This window comes from Macaca fascicularis, chromosome 19 (assembly GCF_037993035.2).
Source record: "Macaca fascicularis isolate 582-1 chromosome 19, T2T-MFA8v1.1".
Classification (NCBI taxonomy): Eukaryota; Metazoa; Chordata; class Mammalia; order Primates; family Cercopithecidae; genus Macaca; species Macaca fascicularis.
Genome location: NC_088393.1, coordinates 7,042,909 through 7,067,967, shown reverse-complemented (window position 1 = coordinate 7,067,967; position 25,059 = coordinate 7,042,909). Strand labels below are relative to the sequence as shown.

General features: G+C 55.6%; 1 protein-coding gene across 6 annotated transcripts in view; it reads left to right on the top strand.

Moving 5' to 3' along the window:
• The first annotated feature begins 815 nt into the window (after positions 1-815).
• MLLT1 (MLLT1 super elongation complex subunit) overlaps positions 816-25,059 on the top strand; it is a 76,521-nt gene continuing 52,277 nt past the window's right edge. For 2 of the 6 annotated variants that reach the window (XM_074025561.1, XM_045380924.3), the window contains exons 1-3: positions 816-992; positions 10,019-10,199; positions 22,014-22,096. In XM_074025561.1, the coding sequence (XP_073881662.1) occupies positions 981-992; positions 10,019-10,199; positions 22,014-22,096 (276 nt within the window). In that variant the 5' untranslated portion in view covers positions 816-980. Of the gene's footprint in view, positions 993-8,725; positions 8,849-9,494; positions 9,754-10,018; positions 10,200-22,013; positions 22,097-25,059 lie in introns of those variants that run through there. The other 4 variants (XM_045380925.3, XM_045380923.3, XM_074025562.1 and 1 more) reach the window with 2 other exon arrangements.

The following is a 25,059-nucleotide window of genomic DNA, read 5'->3' as shown; positions in this document are numbered from 1 at the left end:
GGCTGACCAGGTTTGCCAAGGATTATGCAGGATTAGAAAATTAATCTCCACTTTGGGAGGTTGAGGCAGGTGGATCACTTGAGGTCAGGAGTTCGAGACCAGCCTGGCCAACATGGCAAAACCCCGTCTCTACTAAAAATACAAAAATTAGTGAGATGTAATGGCAAGCGCCTGTAATCCCAACTACTCGGGAGGCTGAGGCAGTAGAATCTCTTGAACCTGGGAGGCGGAGGTTGCAGTGAGCGGAGATCGTGCCACTACACTCCAGCCTGGGTGACAGAGCGAGACCGTGTCTCAAAAAAAAAAAAAAAAAATTAATCTCCAGTTCCAGAACCCAGGGCTCATTCCGTCACATAGCAGCATCATGCGGTCAGGAAACAAAAGTGTACCTACCGGGGGCCCTTGGGGATCCCTCCCCAGGGCTCGAACCAGTAACCTCAGTTGCAGCCCCTGAACGCTCCCGCCCTGGAGGCTCCAGCCACGAGGCAGCGCCCCCTGCGGGCCACAGCGCGCAGGCGCGGAGCGCCCGTCCCGCCCCCGCCCCCCTCCACGTGCGGCGCACACCTCGCGCTCCCCTCCGCCAGGCTCGCCTCGCGCCTCCCTCCCTCCCTCCTCCCGCCCCTCCGGTCCTGGCCTCCCATTGGCTGCGGGCTTCGTCCCTCCGACCGCAGCTCGGCAGGCCCCCGCCAGGCAGGAAGTCCCGCGCCACGAGCGGCCGTCCGCGCCGTCGATTGGCCCAGGTGGCTGTCAGTCGATGCGGCGGGCCCTAGTCGGCGGCGGGGGCCCGTGATCGGTGCGCGACCCGGGCTGGCGGTGGTTTCCGGTTCCGCGGGGCTGGCGGGCGAGCGGGCGGCCGGGATCGGCGGCGGCGGCGGCGGCGCTTGACAGACAATGAGGGCGGCGGGGCGGCGTTGAGCGGCGGCGGCGGCGGCGGCGGCGGCGAGCGACGCGGGGCCCGGGGGCGGGGCGGGGCGCCAGCCATGGACAATCAGGTGAGGAGCGGCCGCGCCGCCCCAGCGCAGCCCGCCCGGCCCCCTCCCGCCCGCCGGCCCGCCCGGCCCTCCCCGGTCCCGGCCTCCCCGCTCCGCGCCCGCCTGCTCGCTTTGTGCGCGCCCGCTGCTCCCCGGGCCTTTATGTGGGGCGGGGGCGCCCCTCCCCCATCCGCGACCCCGGCCCGGCCAGGGCGCCTCGGACCCCCTTCGGGACCTGGGCCAGGTCCGGAGCCCCCTGGGACGCCCCTGGTGACCCCCCAGCCTGGCTCGGAGCCCCCCGGGAGACCCTTCGGAACCCCAGTCCGATCTGCATCCACCTGGGACGCCCCTGGGGACCCCAGTCCGGCTTAGGGACCTCAAGACAGCTCTCGGGACTTCAGCCTGGTCCAGAGCTCCTTCCAGGCACTTTCTGGGATCTCGGCCCTGTCCAGACCCCTCCCGGGACCCCTGGGATCTGCCCTGTAGACCTTTTCCTCTCTGGGTCCAGGGCCAGTCACTGTCTCCTTTCCTGTCTGGACCCTTGGCCCGGAGTCGCCTCAGACTCCCTGAGTCCCCAACCTGCTGCCTGTCCTCCCTTCAACCTCAGCTCAGAGATGAGGCGTCCCCGGCCCCCTGAGACCCTGCTCTGCAGCGTCTCTCTTCCTTGAACCCAGGCCTAGCCTAAGATTTATTTCCACCCACCCCCTACCTGGGCCTGAGCCTTCTCTCCCCTCTGTTCCTGCCCCGGCTGCAGCCATAGCAACCCTTTCTCCTTCAACCCCAGCCCTGGCCTGAGCTCCTCAGACTCCCTAGGACCCTGGCCTTCTGTCTTTTGCTGCAGGGACTCAGGCCTGTTTGGAGTGTCCCCTCTCTTTGTACTTGCTTTTTCAGACTTCTTTGACCCACCCTGCCGCCTCAGCCCCCTTCTAGTTTCAGGCCCTGGTCACTCTGCCTTAGACCTGGTGGGGCTGTCTGTTTCACCTTCAGATCCTCTGCCCTGAGACCAGGACCAGGAGCAGTTGCTTCTCTGATCTGGATGCCCCAGACCTTTGAGTCAATGATTGCCTGCTGTTGCCCTCAGCTTGGGCCGTCTCCGTCCGTGGCATCCTGATTTAGGCTTCCCCACATTTCACCCCAGTCCACATCTCCCTCCCAGGCTGGTTTGTCATGACACAGTCCCGCAGTCTCCTGCACAACCTTTGCCTTCAGGATCTCCCACTTCATCTAACGCCCCTCAGCCTGATCGGTCCTGATGTCTCAGCCGCTACCCTCTCCCTTCTTCCACCTCATTTTCTGTTTTTTTTTTTTTTGCCCCCAGGATCTTAAGAGTCTCAGTTGAAACCCGGGGTGGGTGGGTTCCCCAGCCTCCCTAAACGCTCCGGACGGCCCCTCTCCATTGGTCTGTGTCGGTTCTCATAAACACAAGGTCTTCCTGCACGCTGGTACCCCCTTTACCCAACTCTACGCTGCCTCTTCAATACCCAAGCCCGTACCCCTCTTCCTCAAGTCCAGAGCCATTGCTGGCCCCCAACATGGGATCGTTTGTTCCTCCTGCCCGGCTGCCCTGGCTTTCAGGGGCGCCAGGCCAGGAAAGGTGTCGTGGGGCTGTGGGGGTGGCAGCCGAAATCTCCGCCGTTAGAAAGGGCAGGTTGGGGCGTCCCTGGCTGCTGGCGCCACTAAGGTGGCACTGTCTGGCTGTGTGGTTTCATGGGTGGGGGGCAAGGAACCTCCCTCCTGCCCATCTGGGCGCCTGTGGCACAGGGTCATGGAGACAGGTGGCTCATGCTTCTGGTACCCAGTTCCAGTGGCTTCCCGTCTGATTTGGGTGTTGCTGCCTTCCTCTTAAGAGGTAAGGAAGAGTTTGCAGCAGTTGATCGGTGGATTTCCACGGCATGGTGTGAGTTGATTTCCGTTGAAGAGACAGAGCTTGTTGCTTCCAATCTGGTATCGAGTTAAAAGCCCAAATGAAATGTACCTTTAGTGTCCACTTTCAATGAAGCCTGACTCCAGGCAAGTCCCGTTGGGCACACAGAGGCGTAGGGTATGGCCCCTGCCCTCCTTCCTTAGTCCCCGGCGGAGATGTCCTAGGCTGAAGCGTGTCTGTTCCCCTTGTGATGTGTGGGACCCCGGAGGTCTGGGTGGCTGTCACTTATGTAAGTGGGATGGTGGAAATGGGTGGCATTCCTGGTCTGCGACGGAGAGAGAGAAAGGTCTCGCTCAGGTAGACAGGCGTGGGAGAGAGCTGGCTTTGCACTGCCCGGTACCACAGTCACCAGCATCTGTGGCTGATTTACATTTAAACTAACTCGAATGACAACTTCAGTTCCTCCATCTCACCAGCCACGTTTTAAGCGCTCAGTAACCACCATTACTGAGCTACTGACGACTGTGTCGGGCAGTGCAGAGGCATTTCCATCATCGCAGAAAGTTCCATCCATGGCGATGGTCTCCCTCCTTGCAGAAGTATTTGCAAGGGAAGCGGCTCCCAGAGGGAAGTGTGTTTGGACCCAAAGTCTGATTCTCCTTCCCCAGCAAAGCCTTCATGCAAGTTTGAGAGAGGCCCGAGGGCTCTCTGTCCGTTCCTCACAGAGCAGGAGGCCCCTGGAGAAACAGGAGAGAATGGTATCTTTTACCCAAGCAGATGAGTTGGCGGTCAGTGTCCCTGAGGGACTCTTGGCACAGGGAAAATGCTTTGAATCCAGCAGAACCTGGGCCTCCGCTCCCACTAGCCCCCGATGCCACAAAACGTTAGTGCCTCGGTATAGTGGGAAACAGCACAGCTTTCCACCCAGTCGCTGGCTTTGGGAAGCTTTGGTTCTCTTTCTGCTTTCCTCTGTTACTTTCTAGGACTTTCAGACCCCCTCTAAGAGCAGGATTTCCCGCTGTGCTCTGGGCTCCCAGCTTCTCAACATTGACATCTTTTCCCCATGGCCAGGAAAACGCCTTTCTTGTTCTCTTTGCCCCAACCGTAACCCGCATGTTTGATTCCCCCTCCGCCCCAAGTCTGTGCTGGTGTTGTCTGTGGTATTTGTATTTTTTTTGGCAGGGGGATGAGCGAGTTCCCTGCTCACTTAAGGGTTATGTCTGGAAGGAGTGTGGTTTGTTTCCTGGGCTGGGGCCGGGGGAGGGGACTGGGACGTGACAAGGATAAGGCTGAGCAGATGCCGAAGAGATTGGGAAAGGGCCTGAGAGCAGGTCACGGGGACTGGGGCTGCCTAGGGAGCTGGGAGGTGGTGTCAGCATCTGGGCGGTCACGTTCTTCAAAAGGACCAGGGAGCACCCCCACACTTGAATTGCTGCTTGCTGGTCCTGCACATGCTCTCCTGGGTTTGGATTTGAGAGCAGCTGCCTGGCAACGATGTTCTTCAGCAGGGAAAGTTTGTTGTTGATGCCAGGGACCCATTTCACAGATGCGGAAATGCAGTCTCAGGACGTCCTACCAGCAGGCAAGGCTGGGTAGAGTCTTTCTCTTGCAACTCGGCTGGTTCCCCAAACCTGCCCGAAAAGCTCCGAATTACCCAGGTCGCTGGCTGAGGTGTGACAGATTTCCCGCCTGCTCCCAGCTCTGAAGCTTCTCCCTGGAAAGCCGACCTGCCAGTTTTTTTGTCCTAAAGTGATTATACTGTGAAGCAGTTGAGGGCAGGGACCAGAGTCCCGTTTCCCTTTATGCCCGTTGTGGTTCGTCACAGGAGGTTTTGCACTCAGCTTTGCCAGCTGCTGGTTAAATACAAGTAACGGAATCAGTCCGTTTGCAGCCAGGCCCACCTGGTCTGGTGACAGATGCTTTTATTGGGGTTGTGCCCATTCAGAAAGTCCACCAAGGCCCCTCCCGCTCCCCGCTGGAGAACCTGGGAGATACCTGGTACACTGTCTACACATCTTTGGGCCCCTGGTTTGTAAACAGTCTGGCCCAGGCCTCCGCTGACACTGTGGTCAGAGAGTCGGTCTTACCAGGAACCGGCGGGCCCTATAAAGGGGAATTTGCGTTTCCAGGTGGTCTGCACACCTCTCTGAGAGAGTTTCCAGAGAGAAATTCATTGAGTGCCATCTCATCGCTTTGTCATTGTGCCTTGGATCAGAGGGACTAGGACAGACGCAGCCAGAAGAGGGGGGAGGTGCTGGCCCCCAGCCCCAGTGTGCCAGCAGTCAGGGGACCAGGGCCCCGTGTACCTGTCAGTGAGAGGCCCCTGCCCTCTGGGTGGGCAGCTCTCCGCTTCAGAGGACTGTCACAGAGGAGTACCCATCTTTCCTGGTCTCTCTCACCTTCGAATTCAGTGGTTACCACTGAGGGCCCCCCACCGGACCTGGCAGGAGAAGGTTCCACAGGGTGTTTTATTGGGTCTCCGTGGGATTGCCCAAACCTCGTCACCGCTTCCTGTTTGTGCGTGTGTGGCTCACACACACGCACGTGCTCAGCCCAGGAGGACCTCAAAATCCATTTAGGCTGAAAGGGGAAAAGACTCCTCAGTTCTCCCCTCCTGCGGGTGGGGGAGGGATGGTTGCCTACGAGGGAATTAGATGCAGTAGCCAAACTCCAGGCGTCATTACACCACTGGGTGAAGGGCAGGTTCCCGGAGGAAGGGCACCTATTGAGAATTCCCACCACGAGACCAGGGAAACCTTCAGATAAACTGGTTGCTGAAGACCTGTCTTAAGGGCTTGCAGGAAGTGCGTGCGGTGCATGGGCTGAAGGAATTGTGAGAAGCTGTTGGAACGTGGCTGGCTCGGGGCTCTTTGCCAGGCAAGGGCCGCTGTAGCCCACACCTGGGGAGATCCACACACTGCATTGAGAAAGCCCCAGGGAAGCTGCCCTCGAGGGGCTGTTTGCCTGGTTTGCCCGATTTGGGATTTGGGCCCTTTGGTTCCAAGTGCCCTCTGCCAGCTGGCCTGAAGAGAAGGCAGTGTCCCAGCTGAGGCCCTCTGCCCAAGCCTAACTGTCCCCAGATGGCCCTTGGAGCGCTTGTGCCCATCCCTCCATCCACTGTCTTTCAGGTGATTTCCCAGAAGTGCGATGGACAGCTCTTTCCAGGACAGTCCTGGAAGGTTCCCCTTTATCCAGGGCTTTTGTTGGGGAGTGGGTGTCAGGGTGATCCCAGAGGTGCAGGGAAGTGGAAATCCTCGAGACCAAAGCGCCCCGGCTTGTTTCCAGCCATCCAGTCCAGAGGTTCCAAAAAAGTGCCCTCCCGGCAGCAGCAGGCGTTCCTGGTGCCTTGAAGGAACTTGCTGGGATAAAGTTGGGGGAGAGCTACTGACCAATCAGATGCATTCATTCTAAGACATTGTAGAGAGCCTGTCAGTTAACCTCTGCAGCCAGGCACCCTTCCTAGAGAGGCAGCTAATTGATTAGCTTCAATTCTTTGGTCCTAATGGCCAGGGAAAGAGTCCAGGTGGCGTGGGGGAAGGGGGGTGGTTACCCTTGGCTATGGAATTGGCTTAGCTGTGCTAATAAATTATCATGACCTGACAAGTCAAAGGCGTTGGCCGGGGCTCCGCTTCTTGCCTCCCGTTGACGTGGCTTGAGCGTCTTACTGAATCCGTGATTCCTTTTTTACTACAACAGCAGAGACTCTGTGTTATCCCACCCTTCCGGGGAGTGCCCCCCTCAGTGCTCCACAGTCCCCTGGGTGCAGCAGGCCAGGCACCCGAACTTTGCATCTGTTGGCTGAGTCTGGGGTGTGCCCTTAACCGTGGGTGTTGAGGCTCAAGTTGGCGCCAGCCCCCAGGGCATCGGTGTCGCCCGGGCAGCGCTTTGGGCCTGGCCTGCCGGCTGCGAAGATTACCCATCGCTGCCTCGGAACCTTCCTGTTTACTTTGGCCACTGCGGCGGAGTTCTGGTGCTTCCATCCTCCCCCTCTCCAGTGGAACCACAGTCTTTCACTCTTTCACAATAACTGCTCTGCCGCCTGCGTGCCCTGAGTAGGAACTCCCTGTCATCAAAAATGCCGGGAAGTCGGCCGAGGTCTGAGTGGCCGGGTCAGTGAATAAGTGATTCCGAGGAGACGCTGTCATTGTGTGGGAGTCAGCTCCACAGCAGCAGGGGTCATTCTCCCACATCCTGGTGCTGTTCCCATGATGTATATGTAGATTTCGTTTTCACCTGTAATGCTCCCAGCGGGACAGGGGTTGCCTTCCTGTTTTCTAGAGAAAAAGGCAGAGGCCCACGCGTGTAAGCATAGAGGGTGATCACAGCCGACTGGGGCTAATGTCGGTGTTGTTTTGGGTTTGTCGGAATGCCGTGCTGTTCAGATAGACGCTTTCGCTTGGCCTGAGTATTGCTGTGCCGATGCTCAGCCCTCACCTCGTGTGTTCGGTGGGGGTACTTTTACCTGAGATCCTCATGAATCCGCAGCGCCGGGGTTTATGAGAGCGCCTGGTCTTCCATCCATCCCCACTTTCTTCCCACACTGAGGTTGTCGATGTCGATGTCCCTGCTGCCTGGATCTTGAGGTCACCTGAATGTCCTCCACCCTCGGGTCCTGTCAGTTCTCTGGCTTCAGGCTGTGTTCACCCCTTTTTCCAGCCATTCCCTCTGGTTGCCTCTGTATGGGCTTGAGTTGCCGTTGGTTTGCCATTTGCCCTTTTCTGCCTGCACCCCAGGCGGTGCACAGAGAGCCGGGGGTCTTTGACTCTGAGCCCGTTTCCCGTGTCTGTCATCCACTTACCACGGGTTATTTCTTTTGTGTCCGACCTGGACACTCTGGCCCGATCCTAGGCACCCCCTGCAGTGTGCCTGGTCCCTGGGGAGTCCCCACCCTCTTTTCCCAGGGAACTCCAGAGGGATAATCGTCCTGAGCCAAGGGAAGCCCCTCTGCCCCATTTTCTTTTAAAAATTAATTTTTAGTTGACAAATAAAAATTGTGTATTTATATCATGTACATGTTTTAATTTACTTTTTAAGTTGCCAAATACAAATTGCACACCTCTGCCTCATTTCTTACACCTAACTTGCTGTGCGCACAGAACCCTCAGCCCCTCCAGCCAGTTCTTCCACACGCTGGAACTGGCCTGTCCTTATCTGCCACCGTGGCCCTGCCCTCTCCGAAAGCAGCATTCAGAACTCCCTGACCTGAGAGGCTCTCTGGTTTAATTAATCCAGCATCGTCCAGGCCTCCTGTCCCGTGGTTTCAAGATAGAGGCTAAGAGGACGAACGAGAGGTAGTCCCTGCTCTCAGAGAGTTCACAGGGGCCCTGGGGGCTGCCGCCAACTCCCAGGAGCGGGGGATGAGATGAATGGGCTCCCGTGGAGCTGCCCACAGGCTTCGGTGGGGACTCAGGGTTGCTCTCCAGCGTGGCTACCAGAAAGGGTCCTGGAAAGAGGGCGGTGTGTGAGCCAGGACTCAAGATGAGTAGGGTTTTGAAACGCGCTTAGGGCCCCCAGGCTGCAGCACTAGAAGAGATGAAGAGAGATGGGGTGGATGTTCCTGGTGTGTCTGGGGCTGGCTGTAGGATTGAGCTGGAATGTGCGCGTTTCCTGCATTTCCTCAGTTCCGGGACTCTGAGATACCAAGACAGCGCCACCAACTCAGGCGCAGCTTCTGTGTGTGTGCGCGTGTGCTCCTGTGGGTGCACGCTGGACTCTGACTTCAAAAGGGTTAGGACGTGAAAAGAGACGAGTGTCTCAGACTTGAGGAAATACACGCATGGAAGATGTACATGGGGCTCGGGCTTCCTGCTGAGGGAGTGACAAGCCTTGGAAAGCTTTAACATGGCGGGCGGGGGTGGGGGCGATAGGATCTGCCTGCCCCAGCGGCTCCAATCGCGTGACAACTGAGAGCTCAGAGAGGGGGACGGAGAGGGAGGGAGGCCGGCCAGGCGCCGGGGCACTCAGCCAGGTGGCGGGGTCTGAACGGGGCCTCGGAATGCCAAAGAAGAGACAGGTACTGGAGGGATTGCAGCCACTGGGACACACCTGGCCAGTTGCCGAGCGATGGCGTGGAAAGGCGCAGATGGGAGCTGTCTGGTCTGGGGCCTGGGAGGGCGGCTCTGTCGGGCGAGGGCGTGGGACTCAGGCCACGGTCTGGCTGTCTCCCGGCTATCTCAGCACTTAGAAGCAAGTGTGTACTTGGCCGCAGCTTTATTTTGTAACATTCTTGTGTTTGATAGTAGGTGTCAGGGCGGTATCTGAAAAGTCCGGGGAGGTTTTTACAAAGCAGGGTGGATGTTTACTGTAGGTTCCCTGTTGGTGGTTTTGGCCAACCTAGGTATGAAGAGTGCTTTGAAGGCATGCGGCTTTGTGTTCAGTAGCGTGGAACTGGCCTGCGCTGCCTTGTATTTCAGACCTAAGTGTCAGACATGACATTCGCTCAGCGGAGGGGGCTGGGCTGCCCAGGCCAAGGGTCCACCTGGGACTAGTCACCAGGGGGCCGCAGGCTGGCCTCTGCCTTCTCCTCGGGAACCTCCCATTCTGCTCTTGAAACTGAAAGCCAGTGTTGTAGCTGATGACTTAGGGGAAGGAGAGGGGCCTCCGGGAGGCGCTGTGATGCGTGCGTGGGAATGAAAATGCTGGTGTCAACAAGCTTAGGTGGCAGAGACACCGACAGCCATCCGCAAGATGACTTTTGATAATGCAAGTGCTCGGAAGAGCATCCTCTATGATAAAGAGTGATGGGAGCGGTGGTGGATGCTTTCGGATCGGTGGTCAGGGGAGGCTTCCCTGCAGAGGCACAGTCCAGCTGAGAGCCCAGTGACAAGAGGCGCCAGCCTGGGAAGTCTCAGGAGCAGAGCATCCTAGGCCAGTGCAGTGGCCCCGAGGCAGGAGTGAGCTGGGCTGAGCTGGGGACTGGTGAGGAGGCTGTGCGGGTGGAACTGAGGATGAGGGGGTGGATGGGAGGAGACGCAGGGGCTGCGTGGGAGTACGGAGGGGAGAAGGCACGGGGCGTCCGCGGCAAGGTGCTAGCACGCTGGGAAGCTGTCTGTGTGCTCCTCACTGGGTTGAGAGCGTATAGCACTGCTGGAGGTCTTTATCGAAAGTTCTCTGTGGATGAGGGGATAGTCCCCTGCGTGGAGCCGTGTGCTGACCTGGTCTCCCCACCTCTCTCTCCCTCCAGTGCACCGTCCAGGTGAGGTTAGAGCTGGGGCACCGTGCCCAACTGCGCAAGAAGCCCACCACGGAGGGGTTCACTCACGACTGGATGGTGTTTGTCCGCGGCCCCGAGCAATGTGACATCCAGCACTTCGTGGAGAAGGTGGTCTTCTGGCTGCACGACAGCTTCCCCAAGCCCAGACGCGGTGAGTGGCCCCAAGCCCTGAGTGCCCACAGCACGGACCCGTCTGACTCCACTCCTCCCAAGGCCAGGCTCCACCCCTCCCTCAGGAGCAGCAGGACCCCCCAACCGTGAGGTTCCGGCTTGCGTCCCTCGGCGTGGGGGCATTGGAGCCGCGTCACCTCCAGCTGTTGAGTTAGTTGTAGGAAAAACTGAAGGAGGTGGTGGCGGTCTGTCGTGTCGTGATTTAGACCCGGGCTCTGGGAAGCAACAGCCAGGTGGGCACGGGTGGGAAAGGTGAAGTCAGCCAGCTGGTGAGTGATCAGAAAGTTGCCGACTGGCCCTAGGTTTGCTTGGGGGTGCTGTGTGAAAGATTCCGAATATTTGGGGCAGAAAGAATGCAGGAGCTCATGTCACCACCGTCTTTTCTCTTCCGTGTCTTCCCTCTCCCTTCAAGCCTCAGACTGTCATTGGTTCAGCACGAGTGCCTCAGTCGTGTATTCTGTCAGCGCCTCCACCTGTGGCGTGGGGGCCCTGGCCTTCCTGAGGGTGCAGTGTGACGGGGCAGAGGCAGGAACGCACCCAATTTATGATCAGGGAAGCCCTCCTGGGGAAGGGAGCCCCAGGGGAAGACTGTGGTGTGGAACTGGAGAGAGAGGTGGTGGTCTGGGGAGCGCCATCAGGGCTGGGGCCGCATCTGCTTTTCTTACCGCTGAGTCCCCAGTGTGAAGCCCGGGGCCTGGCGCATCACAGGGGTTCGAGAAATACTTCTTGAGTGACGTGTTGATAAAGGAATGAGGGACTTGCTGTAGCGAAGCGCTTCAGGGTCAGGAGAGCCCTGGCTGGGCTGGTGACCCCTCTACCCTGCAGTATGGGGGTCCTGGGAGCTCCAGGGGCCACAGGAGGTAAGCCGCACACAAGCGTGGGTGTGCTTAGGTTGAAGCAGGAGCTTCCCGGGAGCCGGGACCCTGGCCCTGAGCCTGTGAGTGGTTTGCAGCCTATTGGGGAAGTGACGGGCGTTGACAGCAGCAGAAGCATTTCATGCTGAAGGGACGCTCACCTCCGATTCCCTCAGCCTGCGGCTCCCCTTTGCCTCTGCATTTCTCCTTTCCTGAGTCTTCACCTTCTCCCCTTTTCCTTCCTCCCTCTCTAAGCCTCTTAGAGGATGGCCACGGAGGCTCCTGACAGCGGCAGATATTTATAAAGCGCTTCCTAATTGTGGGGACACGTGCCATCTATCGAGCACTTCCTGCCCAGCCCTTCGTGCGCAGGATCACGTTTTCTTCTCGCCACAGCCCTCTCGTGCAGACAGGGAGATGGGCCCAGGGGGCAGGCCGCTGCCTGTGCTTACAGCAGGGTGGGCAGGCTGGCCCGTGGGCTGGGTCTGGCCACTGCCAGTGCGGCCTGTTTTTATTGGTGCACGGCCATGCCCGCTCGCGTGGGTGTCGCCTGTGGCTGCTTTCGCGCCATGTCGGCAGAGCAGAAGCCTGGCTGCCCCTCCTGCACCAGGCCCTCTTTCCTTTCTCTGGCGGCATCCACTCCACTTCTCCTTCACCAACCCCCTCCCCCACTCCCCTTTTCTCTGTCCCCGGAGCTCTGGGATGGGCCCTGGACGCCGATTTCCATCCACTTTGAGACTGTTGATTTCACCTTTGCTCCCCACCATGTTTTTTGTTTTTTTTTTTTTTGTTTTTTTTTTTTTTTTTTTTTTTTGAGACGGAGTCTCCCTCTGTCGCCCAGGCTGGAGTGCAGTGGCCGGATCTCAGCTCACTGCAAGCTCCGCCTCCCGGGTTCACGCCATTCTCCGGCCTCAGCCTCCCGAGTAGCTGGGACTACAGGCGCCCGCCACCTCGCCCGGCTAGTTTTTTTTTGTATTTCTTAATAGAGACGGGGTTTCACCGTGTTAGCCAGGATGGTTTCGATCTCCTGACCTCGTGATCCGCCCGTCTCGGCCTCCCAAAGTGCTGGGATTACAGGCTTGAGCCACCGCGCCCGGCCAACTCCCCACCATGTTGACACAGCACCTTCTCCAAGCTCCAGGTACCTGGAAGATGGGGTCATGAGTGGGGCTCACTCTCAAGGGTTCGTTTTTTGTTTTTTGTTTGTTTTTGAAGAGATGAGGTCTCGCTCGCTGTGTTGCCCAGGCTGGCCTTGAGCTCCTGGCAGGCGCGTGCCACCATGCCAGGCTTCAGTGTCAGTTTGTAGGCAGCCTTTAAATTAGTAACTGAGCCCTGTTTGTTGTAGTCTGTCTCTGGGGCCTGGAGACAGATAGCAGCCCCATCAAATGTATCAGAAAGTAAACTCCCAGCTCACACGCTATTGCACTGAATAAAACTTGAGAGAGGGAGTGAACCTCTTAAAGCACTCCAGCCTCTGGAATGATACTTGAGGTACTTAAAAAGTATCTTTTACTTCCGAGGCGGCTTACATTATCACAAATCAAACTGGGCAGAAACATGTAAGGTACAAAGTTGCTGTTCCTGGCCTCCTTAGTCCTCCCTCCCCGGGGCCATCTTCCTAGCCCTCTCTGGACTGTCTTCACAGCAGCTCATTTGCTTCTTATTTCTTGAAAATGTAGACAATACTTACTGATTTACCGGCTTGAAGGGTTAGAATTTATCCCAAAGTACCCCCTTTTACCCACTGTGTTCTCTAAGTTTTTAATAGTCCAGTGACTCGCTTTTGCGTTGGTCGTCTTTGTGACTCTGAATGATGATGTGAGCCTGTTTACCTTTGGGATCCTTCACAGCAGAGTCCCACGTCACCCTTTTTAGGGAGTCCTCTGGCTGCCTGGGCTAACTCGCAGTTTCTTTGCCCAATACACCCACACAGCCATATGCTTCTTAGCCTTTTTTTTCTGCTTTGGTTTTCTCCTTAGCACCATCTTAACATCTTGTACATATTACTTCCTTATCTTGTCCATCCCTCTCCCCACCCCAAGTAAGAGGTTTCTATCAGTTTTGTTTGCTGCTACATGCTCGGTGCCCGCAGGGATACAGTAGGTGCTTACTAAGTGTTTGATGACTGAATGGACCCTCGCACCTGATCAGCTTTTGTTAGTGTTTTCTGACTCTCCACTGAGGAAGGCAAGGCCACCGGTACCCTGTCTTTTTTTGACCCTGCTGCACCCCTCCTTTTGAGGCTACACTGGACGTTGTGAAGCTTGTTGATGAAGACCAAGAACTTCACTCCCCGGCTGTGGATTGACTGTAAGAGTTGGGAACTAGCAGTAGGCAGCGTTGACGCGTTTGACGCTGCCACCGTCAGGCTGGTTGGGACGGCAGGACTTCATTCAGCCCCTGTTTGCCGTTTCCCGAACCCTGGGCCACTCCAGGGAGGAGGCTCCAAGTCAGGTCCATGGCAAACGGGTTCTTTTTGGTCATTTTTGGTTAAAATTTGGCCCTATTTTAGCTTGCTTCACATTTGGTCTGTGGCTTTTGGAATCCCCCCTTACTTCTCCTTTTTGTGTTGTGTCTTTATCAATACCTTCATTTTCCCCCCATTCTCTCAATCATTTCATTTATTCTGTGGCTTTTTTTTTTTTTTTTTAAATTTTTTGGCTGGGCGTGGTGGCTCATGCCTGTAATCCCAGCACTTTGGGAGGCCGAGACGGGTGGATCACCTGAGGTCAAGAGTTCAAGACCAGCCTGGCCAATATGCTGAAACTCTGTCTCTACTAAAAATACAAAAAAATCAGCCGGCTGTGGTGGCTCATGCCTGTAGTCCCAGCTACTCAGGAGGCTGAGGCAGGAGAATCGCTTGAACCCGGGATGCGGAGGTTGCAGTGAGCCGAGATCATGCCAGTGCACTCCAGCCTGGGCGACAGAGCGAACTATGTCTCAAAAAAAAAAAAAAAAAAATTCTTTTAGAGATGGGGTGTCGCTATGTTGTTGCCCAGACTGGACTCCAACTCCTTGGGCTCAAGCAGTCCTCCCACCTCTGCTTCAGGAGTAGCTGGGATTACAGGTGTGAGCCGCCTCACCTGGCCTTCTGGCTTGTTTGTTTTGTAAAGTCCTCTGAGTGTTTCATGCTGTTTGTCTGTGCCTTCCTTCTCTGATTACAGTGGACTGTTCTCCAGACACCCCTGTAGCCACCACCCTGGGCCTTTTCTCTCCTGCTCTCCTGAGGTGGTTTGTTTATTAGCCTATGTTTTGGTTTATTTTCTCGTTTTGATTTATTTTCTCGTTTTGGTAGAGCAGTTTCTCAAGTAATATCCCAAGAGATTAATTACTTAAGACATTTCTGGCCAGGCTCAGTGGCTCACGCCTGTAATCCCAGAACTTTGGGAGGCCGAGGCAGGTGGATCACCTGAGGTCAGGAGTTCAAGACCAGTCTAGCCAACATGGCGAAACCCCATCTCTACTGAAATTACAAAAATTTAGCCGGGGCGGTGGCGGGCGCCTATAATCCCAGCTACTCGGGAGGCTGAGGCAGAAAAATCGCTTGAACCTGGGAGGCGGAGGTTTCAGTGAGCCGAGATCATGCCACTGCACTCCAGCCTGGGTGACAGAGAGAAACTCTGTCTCAAAAAAAAAAAGACAGACAGACATGTGGGCAGTAAACCCTTTGAGTCCTAGCATATTTGAAGATGCCATTATTCTCTTCTCACAGTGGAATGGTGGGTTGGTTGGGTGTAATTTTGTGGTTTGCGAATTACAGATCGAGAATCCCTGAGCTGAAAATCCGAAATCCAAAACTTTTTTTTTTTTTTTTTTTTGGAAACAGAATCTCGCTCTGCCACCCACCCAGACTGGAGTGCAGTGTTGTGATCACAGCTCACTGCAACCTCAACCTTTGGGCTCAAGCAGTCCTCCTGCCTCAGCCTCCCAAGTAGCTGAGACTACTGGCCCACCACCATGCCCAGCTTTTTTATTTTTTGTAGAGACAGGATTTCACCATGTTGCCCAAGTTGGTCTTGAACTCTTGGGCTTAAAATCTTCCCGCCTCGGCCTCCCAAAATGCTGGGATTACAGGCGTGAGCCACCATGCCCGGCTCAAGATCCAAAACTTTTTTTGAAACGGAGTGTCACTCTGTTGCCCAGGCTGGAGTGCAGTGGCGCGTTCTCGGCTCACTGCAACCTCCACCTCCCGGGTTCAAGCGATTCTCCTGCCTCAGCCTCCTGAGTAGCTAGGACTACAAGCCCCCACCAACACGCCTGGCTAATTTTTGTAGTTTTAGGAGAGACGGGGTTTCACCATGTAGGTCAGGATGATCTCAATCTGTTGACCTCACGATCCGCCCGCTGCGGCCTCCCAAAGTGCTGGGATTACAGGCGTGAGCCACCGTGCCTGGCCAAGATCCAAAACTTTTTTTTGTTGTTGTTGAGATGGAGTTTCGCTCTTGTTGCCTAGGCCGGCGTGCAATGGCACGATCTTGGCTCACCACAACCCCTGCCTCCCAGGTTCAAGCGATTCTCCTGCCTCAGCCTCCTGAGTAGCTGGGATTACAGGCATGCACCACCTTGCCTGGCTAATTTTGTATGTTTATTAGAGATGGGATTTCTCCATGTTGATCAGGCTGGTCTTGAACCCCTGACTTCAGGTGATGCACCCCCCTCGGCCTCCCAAAGTGCTGGGATTACAGGCGGGAGCCACCACACCCGGTCAATTCAGAACTTTTTGAGTGCTGACATGATGCTTAGAAAATGCTCACTGGAGCATTTTGGATTTCGGATTTTCGGGTTAGGGATGCTGAACCAGTGGAATGCGAATATTCCAAAGTCTGAAAAATCCCAAGTTCACAACACTCCTGCTCCCAAATGTTTTGGGAGCACGTATCACTTAGCGCTGTGAAGGCGTTGTGTTAGTATCTTCTGGAAAGTCTGATGCCATTTGGTCCTCATCCCATTACACGTGACCTGTTTTTTTCTGTGGAAACATTTAGGATGTTTTTAGGATGTTTGCTTTATGATATCATGTGTTTTTTTTTTTTTTTTTTTTTTTTTTTGCTGCTGTTCACTATGTTTTGTGACATTTGAGTGTCCTTCATTTTAGCTCTGAAAGTTTCCTTCTATTTATTTGACAGTTTCCTTCCATCTGTTTATTTCCTCTCTTTTCTTCTTTCTGGGATCCTCATTTTATTTCTTGTTTTCTTTTTTCTTTTTTTGAAACTGAGTCTTGCTCAGTCACCTGGAGGGCAGTGGCACTGTCTTGGCTCACGGCAACCTCAGCTGCCCGGGTGCAAGTGATTCTCGTGCCTCAGCCTCCCGAGTAGCTGGGGTGACAGGTGCGCACCACCACGCCTGGCTAATTTTTTGTATTTTTAGTAGAGAACGTTGTCCAGGTCAGCCTTGAACTCCTGGTGTCAAGTGATCCTCCCACCTCGGCCTCCCAGAGTGCCTGGGATTACAGGTGTGAGCTGTGGTGCCTGGCTGTAATTTTCCCTGTTAGAAATATCTTATTTTTTTGTTGTTGTTGGATGTATATCTCCTTGAATCTGAGGACATTGACTCTCGGTTTTTATTTTTTTTACTTTCTTTTTGTCAAGCTCTCTGGGGTCTCCAAATTATTTGTCTCCTCGGGCTCTTTCCTCCTGGTGGGAGCTCCTGAGCATTCTGTGCTGGGAGGGTAGGTTCCGCTCATCCACAGACCTGAAGGCTCACAGGCCTCCTGATTTCCTAATGAGTAAGGCCTTCCTTGGGGTCTGGTTTCCACGCTGCAAGCTTCAGCTTCCCCCAGATCATTGGCTCCTTGAGACACGGAGTCATCTCAATTTTCCCAGAGGGAAACCTGAAACTTCCTGGGCAGGGGGAGGGCACGGGGAGGGGAATGGGCGGGAGGGAGGATGGGCAGGAGGGAGGGATCCCAGGGCTCCTGTCCCCAGCGCAGCCTTTCAGTTTGCCCTTTTGTTTTTTTTAATAACCGCTTTATGGAGATAAAATTTACGCATCATAAAATTCATTCTTGTAATGTGTACAGTTAGCGTTTTCAGTATATCCACATAGTTGTGCAGCCATGACCACTGATTCCATCATCGCTGTCTAATTCCAAAACATTGCTGTCACCTCAGGGAGAAGCTCAGGCCCTCACTCTCTTGCTCCCACCCTCCTCCCCCACCGTGCTCCCTTTCCCTCTCCCAGCTTTCATCCTCACTCCTGCCCTCTGCTCAGCCAGTCCAGGACCTTCAGCCTTCTGGCACCAGTGGCTGTCCCTGCCCTACGGCGCCCCCGTAGCAGACTCTGAGCCGTCACCTCCTCATCCTGCCCCTTGCCCAGAGTGTCCTCGTCCGACTTCTGCCTTCCAGAAACTCGCAGGTGGCTCAAACCTCTTCCCTCCTGCCTTCACTCTCACGGCCTTATTCCTGTCCTCTTGATTCATGTGGGCTCTGAGGCAGGAGAGTGGGCCGGTGCGTCTCCCTGGTCTCCCCAGTTGGACTGAAGACTATCCCCGGCGCTTGGCCGACTGCCGTCCCTCTTGGCACTGTCTGGGGGGATAGAAGTTCTCTAGGTTTGGAGTACCCGTCACAGGACAGGATTCCTTCCTTGAAGGGGTGGGGACCATGAGAAAAGATGTGACAGTAGATTTGGGAAGCATGTGACCTGGAAGTCAGAGGCCGAGGGACATGGGGTCTGTTTCTCGAAGGAGGTGGCCCTGCTGTGGGCCTTTGTGGCTGGGTGGGATTCAGACTATGGGTGGGTGGGGAGAGGACGGGGCATGGGTGGAGTCTGAGAGCAAATCCCAGGCCACTGCCCATGCCCGCGCCTCCTCTGCTGGGGACAGGCCACCCTTCCTCTGTTCTGCCTCCACTTTCCTTCCCAGGTTCAGATTAAGTTTTCAGGTGTGTGGCCCCATACTGCACTTTATTTATTTATTAGTTTTTTTTAACGGAGTCTCACTCCGTTACCCAGACTGGAGTGCAGTGGCACAATCTTCGCTTACTGCAACCTCTGCCTCCTGGGTTCAAGCGATTATCCTGCCTCAGCTTCCCGAGTAGCTGGGATTACAGCCATGCGCCACCATGCCCAGCTAAGTTTTGTGTTTTTATTAGAGACGGGTTTTCATCATGTTGACCAGGCTGGTCTCGAACTGGCCTCAAGTGATCCACTTGCCTCAACCTCCCAAAGTGCTGGGATTACAGGCGTGAGCCACTGCGCCCGACCCCCTGCTGCACTTTAGACCAGCTTGGCAGTGTTTAAGGGATATAAGATGCTTCCGAAAGGAAGTGTTAGGTTCCATTTCAGGCCCTGGGGATGTCACACTCGGTGAGATGGAGCTTATCGTCTAGAGGTGGGGATGGAGGGAGACAGGCAAAGTGAGCACGGAAGTCCTGCGGTGGAGGGGTACAGGACACCGGGGAGCCTGTGGGGGCTCAGAGCAGGGCTCCCAGAGGAAGTGAGCTGGGGATTTGAGAGGCTCAATGTGGCTGGATCGTGGGATCTGGTGCTGGGCTGCACAGAGCTGAGGCGGAAGGCACCTCGCGGGTTGTATAGGACAGTGGGGAGCCCTCCCTCAGTGGGCGCAGTCAGAGGATTGGTCATTCCCCGTGCAGAAGGTGCCTCGGAAGGAGCCTGAGGCTGGACGAGAGAGGCATGGCACCGGGGCAGGGCTGAATTCCAGAGGGGCTTTGGGGTGGACTTGCTAGCAGTTGGCCTCAGGTGAGCCTCCGGAGAGGATTGCAGTGGACTGGGGTCTAGGGCCAGTGGTGGGCAGCTGGGTCCTGAGTGGCGAGTTGCAGGAGAAGGTGGCGGGGGGACTGGTGTGTGGAGGGGGTTTGGTGTGGGGTGGGCCTCATCATTGGAGGTCCCCTGTCCACCATCCTGGCAGGATGTCAGAGGATCGGGAAGGAGAGTGGAATGGACACTGGGGCGCAGGTGCCCGGGCCGGCCTCCGTCAGGCTGCAGGTGCTCCCTGTAGAGCCAGAGTGCCCTGCAGGCAGGGCTGCTCCTCACCACAGGGCGAGCCTTGATCTGAGGGCGATGACTCCCCCTGGAGTAAGCACTGAAGGCCAAGGGCATCTTCTTTTTTTTTTTTTTTTCTTTTTGAGATGGAGTCTCGCTCTGTCGCCCAGGCCGGAGCGCAGTGGTGCGATCTCGGCTCACTGCAGTCTTTGCCTCCCGGATTCAAGCAATTCTCCTGTCTCAGCCTCCTCAGTAACTAGGATTACAGGTGTGCATCACCACATCCAGCTAATTTTTGTATTTTTAGTAGAGACGGGGTGTCGCCATGTCGGTCAGGCTAGTTTGGAACTCCTGGCCTCGTGATTTGCCCGCCTTGGTCTCTCAAAGTGTTGAGATTACAGGCGTGAGCCACCCGGCCAGTCAGGGGCCTCTTCTTGGCCTCTTTGATCATCCCAGCCTCTGACTCTGTCTGACACAGACAGTGGGGCGTGAACGAGTGAATGGAGCGGATATCGTCTCTACTGTCGTTTGGGAGTGTGTTTTTGATTCGTGTGCAGACCCTGATGTCAGGCAGTGGTGTTCAGAGCTCCCAGCAGGGCAGCCAGGGCTACCGTTGGTCTCTGGGGAGGCTGTGCCCACCTCGGTCCAGTTGAGCAAGCCTTGCACAGACGTGGCATGTAGGCAGGGGCCCTGTTCAAGGCTGTCCAGTCAGCCCTGTCTTCGAGGTTCCCAGGTCATCACTCCAAACCTACCCTACTGATAGATGTTGTTTGCCGGATTCAAGCAATTCTCCTGCCTCCGCCTGGGTGATAAACTACAGATGATCGCCCACTTCGGCCTCCCAAAGTTCTGGGATTACAGACGTGAGCCACCATGCCCAGCCAGTTTTCTAGCAATTTCTGACCCACTTAAGAATTACCTTACTAGTGCAAATATGTGTGTATGAAGATTTTTAGCAATGAGCATTATGCTAAGTGAAAGAAGCCAGACTGACTGGGCGCAGTTACTGAGGAGGCTGAGGCAGGAGAATCGCTTGAACCCAGGAGACGAAGGTTGCAGTGAGCCGAGATCGTACCATCGTACTCCAGCCAGGGTGAGAGCGAGACTCCGTCTCAGAAAAACAAACAAGCAAACAAAGAAAGCCAGACCCAGAAGACAGAGACTACATGATCTCACACACACCCAGCAGTTAAAACAGTCACACTCAGAGAAGCCTAGAGTAGGAGGGTGGCTGCCAGGGGCTGGGGGACGGGGAGATGATAGTCAGAAGGTACCGTTGTTCGGTTTTGCAAGGTAAGTTCTGGATCTGCTGTATTGCAGAGTCCCGATAGCTGACAATACTGTAGCATACACTGAAATTGCTAAGAGGGCAACTCAGTGGTCTTCAAAGACAAAAACAGTGAGAGAGAGCAGAAGGAAACTTTGGGAGGTGATGGATATGTTCACAGCCTTGGTGGTGGTGATGGTTTCACAGATGTACACACGTCCCCAAACTCATCTAAAGGTGGGCATTAAATTTATGCAGCTTCTTAACCTGTCAACCAGACCTCAGTAAAGTGGGGAAAAAACTGACACACAGTGGCCAGGATTTTTTCCTGTCTCCCAGTCGTAGTTGCATCTGGAGGGGGAAGCGAGGGACGCGGGATTTGATCTCTACGGCTCTAGATTTTTTCTTAAAGTGAGAAGACACTGCTTCCATGGTGCTTTCCTAGTAACAACATACGGGTCAAAACATTGATGGTTTATTCTGGGGGATGAGATTATAGGAGATTATTTTACATATATTTTGCTGTTTATTTCAGTTTCGTTTGTTGTTGTTTTTTTTTTTTTTGAGACATGGTCTTGCTCTGTCACCCAAGCGGGAGTGCAATGGCACGATCATACCTCCTGGATCAAGCGATCCTCCCGCCTCAGCCCCCCGAGTAGCCCCTGAGACCACAGGCACACGCCACCACGCCTGGCTAATTTCTTACAGAGACAGGGTCTCACTGTGTTGCCCAGGATGGCCTCAAACCCCTGGGTTCAAGTGATTCTCCTGCCTCAGCTTCCTAGAGTGCTGGGATTACAAGCATGAGGCACTAAGCATAGTTTTTGTTTGCTTGTTTGTTTTGGAAACGTAGTCTCACTCTGTCACCCAGGCTGGAGTGTGGTGGTGCGATCTTGGCTCACTGCAACCTCTGCCTCCTGGGTTCAAGTGATTCTCCTGACTCAGTCTCCCATGTAGCTGGGATTACAGGTGCCTGCCACCATGCCTGGCTAATGTTTGTACTTTTAGTAGAGATGGGATTTCACCACGTTGACCAGGCTGGTGTTGAACTCCTGACCTCAAGTGATCTGTCCACCTCAGCCTCCCAAAGTGCTGGGATTACAGGTGTGAGCCACTATGTCCAGCCTTTTTTTTTTTTTTTTTTTTTAAATCTTTTTACATCTCTGGGTTCAGTGGGGTTTTGTTCATGCTGCTTTGGAATGCTTTTATTAGGTGCTAAACTGGAACCCAGGAGGAGGGTCCCAGCCGCCTGGGGCTCCCCCGTCTCTGAGCGCGTGCATCTGTGGTGCAGCAGGTGCCCAGCCCCCATGCTGGAGGTGGTGACAGTAGAGTGTGTGGCCCTGCCTGCTGGGTTTCATGTCTCACCCAGGCCACACTTACCGACATTGACCTGAGTTGGGTCAACTTGTGCAGCCTTCTCTGGCCTCAGCCTCCTCGTCCTCTGCAGGAGCAAGGGCCCCAATGACAGGCTAATGTTCCCTCTCACTCTCTGCTGACCACACCGGTGGCCGAGTCTCCTTTCTCCTCCTCTTCCCTGCTGTTGTATGCCTGAGATCCCTTTGCCGTGGAAGTCAACCCTGTCACGGGGGCTCAACCTACTGAAAAGCCACCCCCTGCGAGGCCAGCCAAGCCCCTGGGAGGAGGTGGTGGGGTTGAGGGGTGCAGTACTGCCGCTGGCGACTGGGCCTGAAACAGGCAGGAAGCTGATGCGTGTGTTTCTTCCTTTTCTTTTTAGTGTGCAAGGAGCCCCCTTACAAAGTAGAGGAGTCGGGGTACGCTGGCTTCATCATGCCCATCGAGGTGCACTTCAAAAACAAGGTAGGATCCCTGAGGGGAGCAGGCAGGTTGCCTCTCTGTGGGAGCCCCTGCTCCGGGTGCCACGGCAGTTCACAAAACAGGCCAGAGACCTGGCCGCTGCCCATGCACAGGCGTTCCAGTGAGGGCTGCGGGGAGTGCTGGTCGCCATCTCCATTCCCGGGGACATCAGGGGCCGGGACACAGGTGGGTTCGTGACAGCAGGTGGGCGTGCCCCTTGGTCCGCTTCTCTCGGGGAGCTGCTGGGCCACCTCCTGTCCAGTTGCCTGGAAAATGTGCCGGCAGTGACATCCCCTGTCAGGACCAGCTTCCTCGACGGTCCTAGAGGGTTAATATCCGGGTCATGTGTAGTGACTGAGATCGAGAAATAGCTTAAATATCTGATTACGGTCCGATTACGGTGTGTCTTCTGGGCAGAATCTTTGATGAGCTTCGGAATTAACGAAGCAAACTACATATATAAAACTTAAAGGAAAAAGGAGTTATCTCTATCCAGAATGTTAGTGCGGGTCATCCGCGTCATCTGGAGTTACCTCTATCCGGAATGTTAGCGCCGGTTGTCTGCGTCATCTGGGTGGTGGGACTGCAGGGGTTTTGTTTCCATTTTCTTTCATCTGTAGTTTTTCACCTTTTTATTTTTTCTTGGCCTAATAATTAAAACAACTCAGAGCCTGCCCCTGCTCCTCCTCCCAGGCGTCACCACAGGGCCAGCGGTGACATTTCCTGGCTCGTGGCTTGTCCACCGCCGGCTGCTTTCCCACAAGTGCAGCTGGACTGGCATGGAGGCAGCGCTGGGGAAGGAGGTGTCCTGGGAGGCCTGTGGACGCCGGCCTGCTTGGTTACTGAGTCCCTGGTTTGTACCTGGCCGTGCCGGGCCGCATGGCTACTGTTCCACTTTTCCACAAACCCCCTGGCACTAAGGGCCTTGAGGAGAGGCATTTGGCACGCGGCCCTCCTAGGAGCCGGGTGACATTTCAGCCGGTGCACCCTGGCCAATTTCAGATGCAAGAACTCGCCCGGGGTCCAGTTCACAGAAACCGAGGTCATTCTGAGGCTTTGTTGGAATTGAGGCCCCCCTGGGAGAAGAGCCGAACCTGCCTGCAAGTGGGCCTTCTGGGGGGTGAGTGGTCCCGGCCCTTGGGTCTGTGGGGCCACCCCCCTGCCAGGTGTATCCCTGGGCTCCCAGTCTCCCCAGCTCCATCCCGTGAGCGTGCGGAAGGGGAATGAGAACAGCAGCCCCCTCTTGGGGCGGTGGAGGGGATTGCTCGAGCCTGTCCGTGGAAGGTGCTCCGCAGCTCAGGCACTGGTGTTCTAGCGGGTGGCTTCTGGGGCCACCGTCTGTGTAGGCAGTTTAAGCTCGCCTCTGGGGTGACTTAGATTAAGGTCCTCTGAGGTTCAGAAGCAGTTTGGGCCAGCAAGGCTTTTTGTTTGTTTTTAGAGACAAGGTCTTGCTCTGTTGCCCAGACTGGAGTGCAGTGGTGCAATCATAGCTCACTCCATCCTCAGCCTCCCAGGCTCAAGCGATCCTCCCACCTCAGCCTCCCAAGTAGCTGGGACTACGGGCACGTACCACTGTGCCCAAGCTCAGTGAGGTTTTCTGTGTTCCCAGACACCTGTGTGGTCCCTGACACAGCCTTCAGCCACCTGGGGACTGGTGGCATCCATTCTACTTCCCAGCGCCCTCAGGCAAGGGGCTCTGACTGCTGCCTGGCTCCGCCATGGGCTGCCCATGGATTTGGTGGCAGGTGGGGCAGGGGCTAGCCAGTGCTGTTTGCTGCTTGTCATCCTTGCTCAGTAGGGACACCTTCAGGCGAGATGCAGGCTGGCCGCTCCCAAATGTGGCAGAAACCCACAGTGTGTGGTGCCGCCGTGCGCAACGCAGCAGGGGCCCTAAGTGGCTGCTGCTCAGGTTGCCCCACCTGATGTGTCCTGCAGCTCTCAACTGAGGCTGAAATGCAGACTCCAGGGCTGTTTCTGTCCTGAGTTCCTGAGGCTCCACCCTTGCATCCTGTCCCTGTAGAGAAAGGAAGCGGGGGACCCTTTGGCCGTAGGATTGTTACTGCCGGGCCCAGCATCCTCTCCTGTGTGGGGGTGTCAAGGGGACAGAGAGCCCTCTCCGAATCCCTGCCTGCTCTTTCGGGATCCTGGGGGCTTCATTTAGGGTGTGGGGGCGTGTGGTTGCATGGGGGGTATGGGACCCCATGTTCCTCTATAGCACTTGTTGCCTGGTTCCTCTGAAAGGCCCCAAGTGCGGTGCCGGCTCCCTCGGTGCCCTTCAGCAGGAGCGTGTGTACTTCCGGCAACCTGCGGTGACATTGTTGGGTTAAATTGTTTTCTTTTTCTTTTTTTTTCTTTTCTTTTCTTTTTTTTTTTTGAGACGAAGTCTTGCTCTGTCGCCCAGGCTGGCGTGCAGTGGCCGGATCTCAGCTCACTGCAAGCTCCGCCTCCCGGGTTTAGGCCATTCTCCCGCCTCAGCCTCCGGAGTAGCTGGGACTACAGGCGCCCGCCACCTAGCCTGGCTAGTTTTTTTTTTTTTTGTATTTTTTAGTAGAGACGGGGTTTCACCGTGTTAGCCAGGATGGTCTCCATCTCCTGACCTCGTGATCCCCCCGTCTCGGCCTCCCAAAGTGCTGGGATTACAGGCTTGAGCCACCGCGCCCGGCCTCTTTTTTTTTTTTTTTGAGATGGAGTCTTGCTCTGTCGCCCCGGCTGGAGTGCAGTGGAGCGATCTCGGCTCACTGCAAGCTCCGCCTCCCGGGTTCACGCCATTATCTTGCCTCAGCCTCCTGAGTAGCTGGGACCACAGGTGCCCACCACCATGCCCAGCTAATTTTTTGTGTTTTTAGTAGAGACTGGGTTTCACTGTGTTAGCCAGGATGGTCTTGATCTCTTGACCTCGTGATCTGCCCACCTCGGCCTCCCGAAGTGCTGGGATTACAGGCGTGAGCCACTGCGCCAGGCCAATA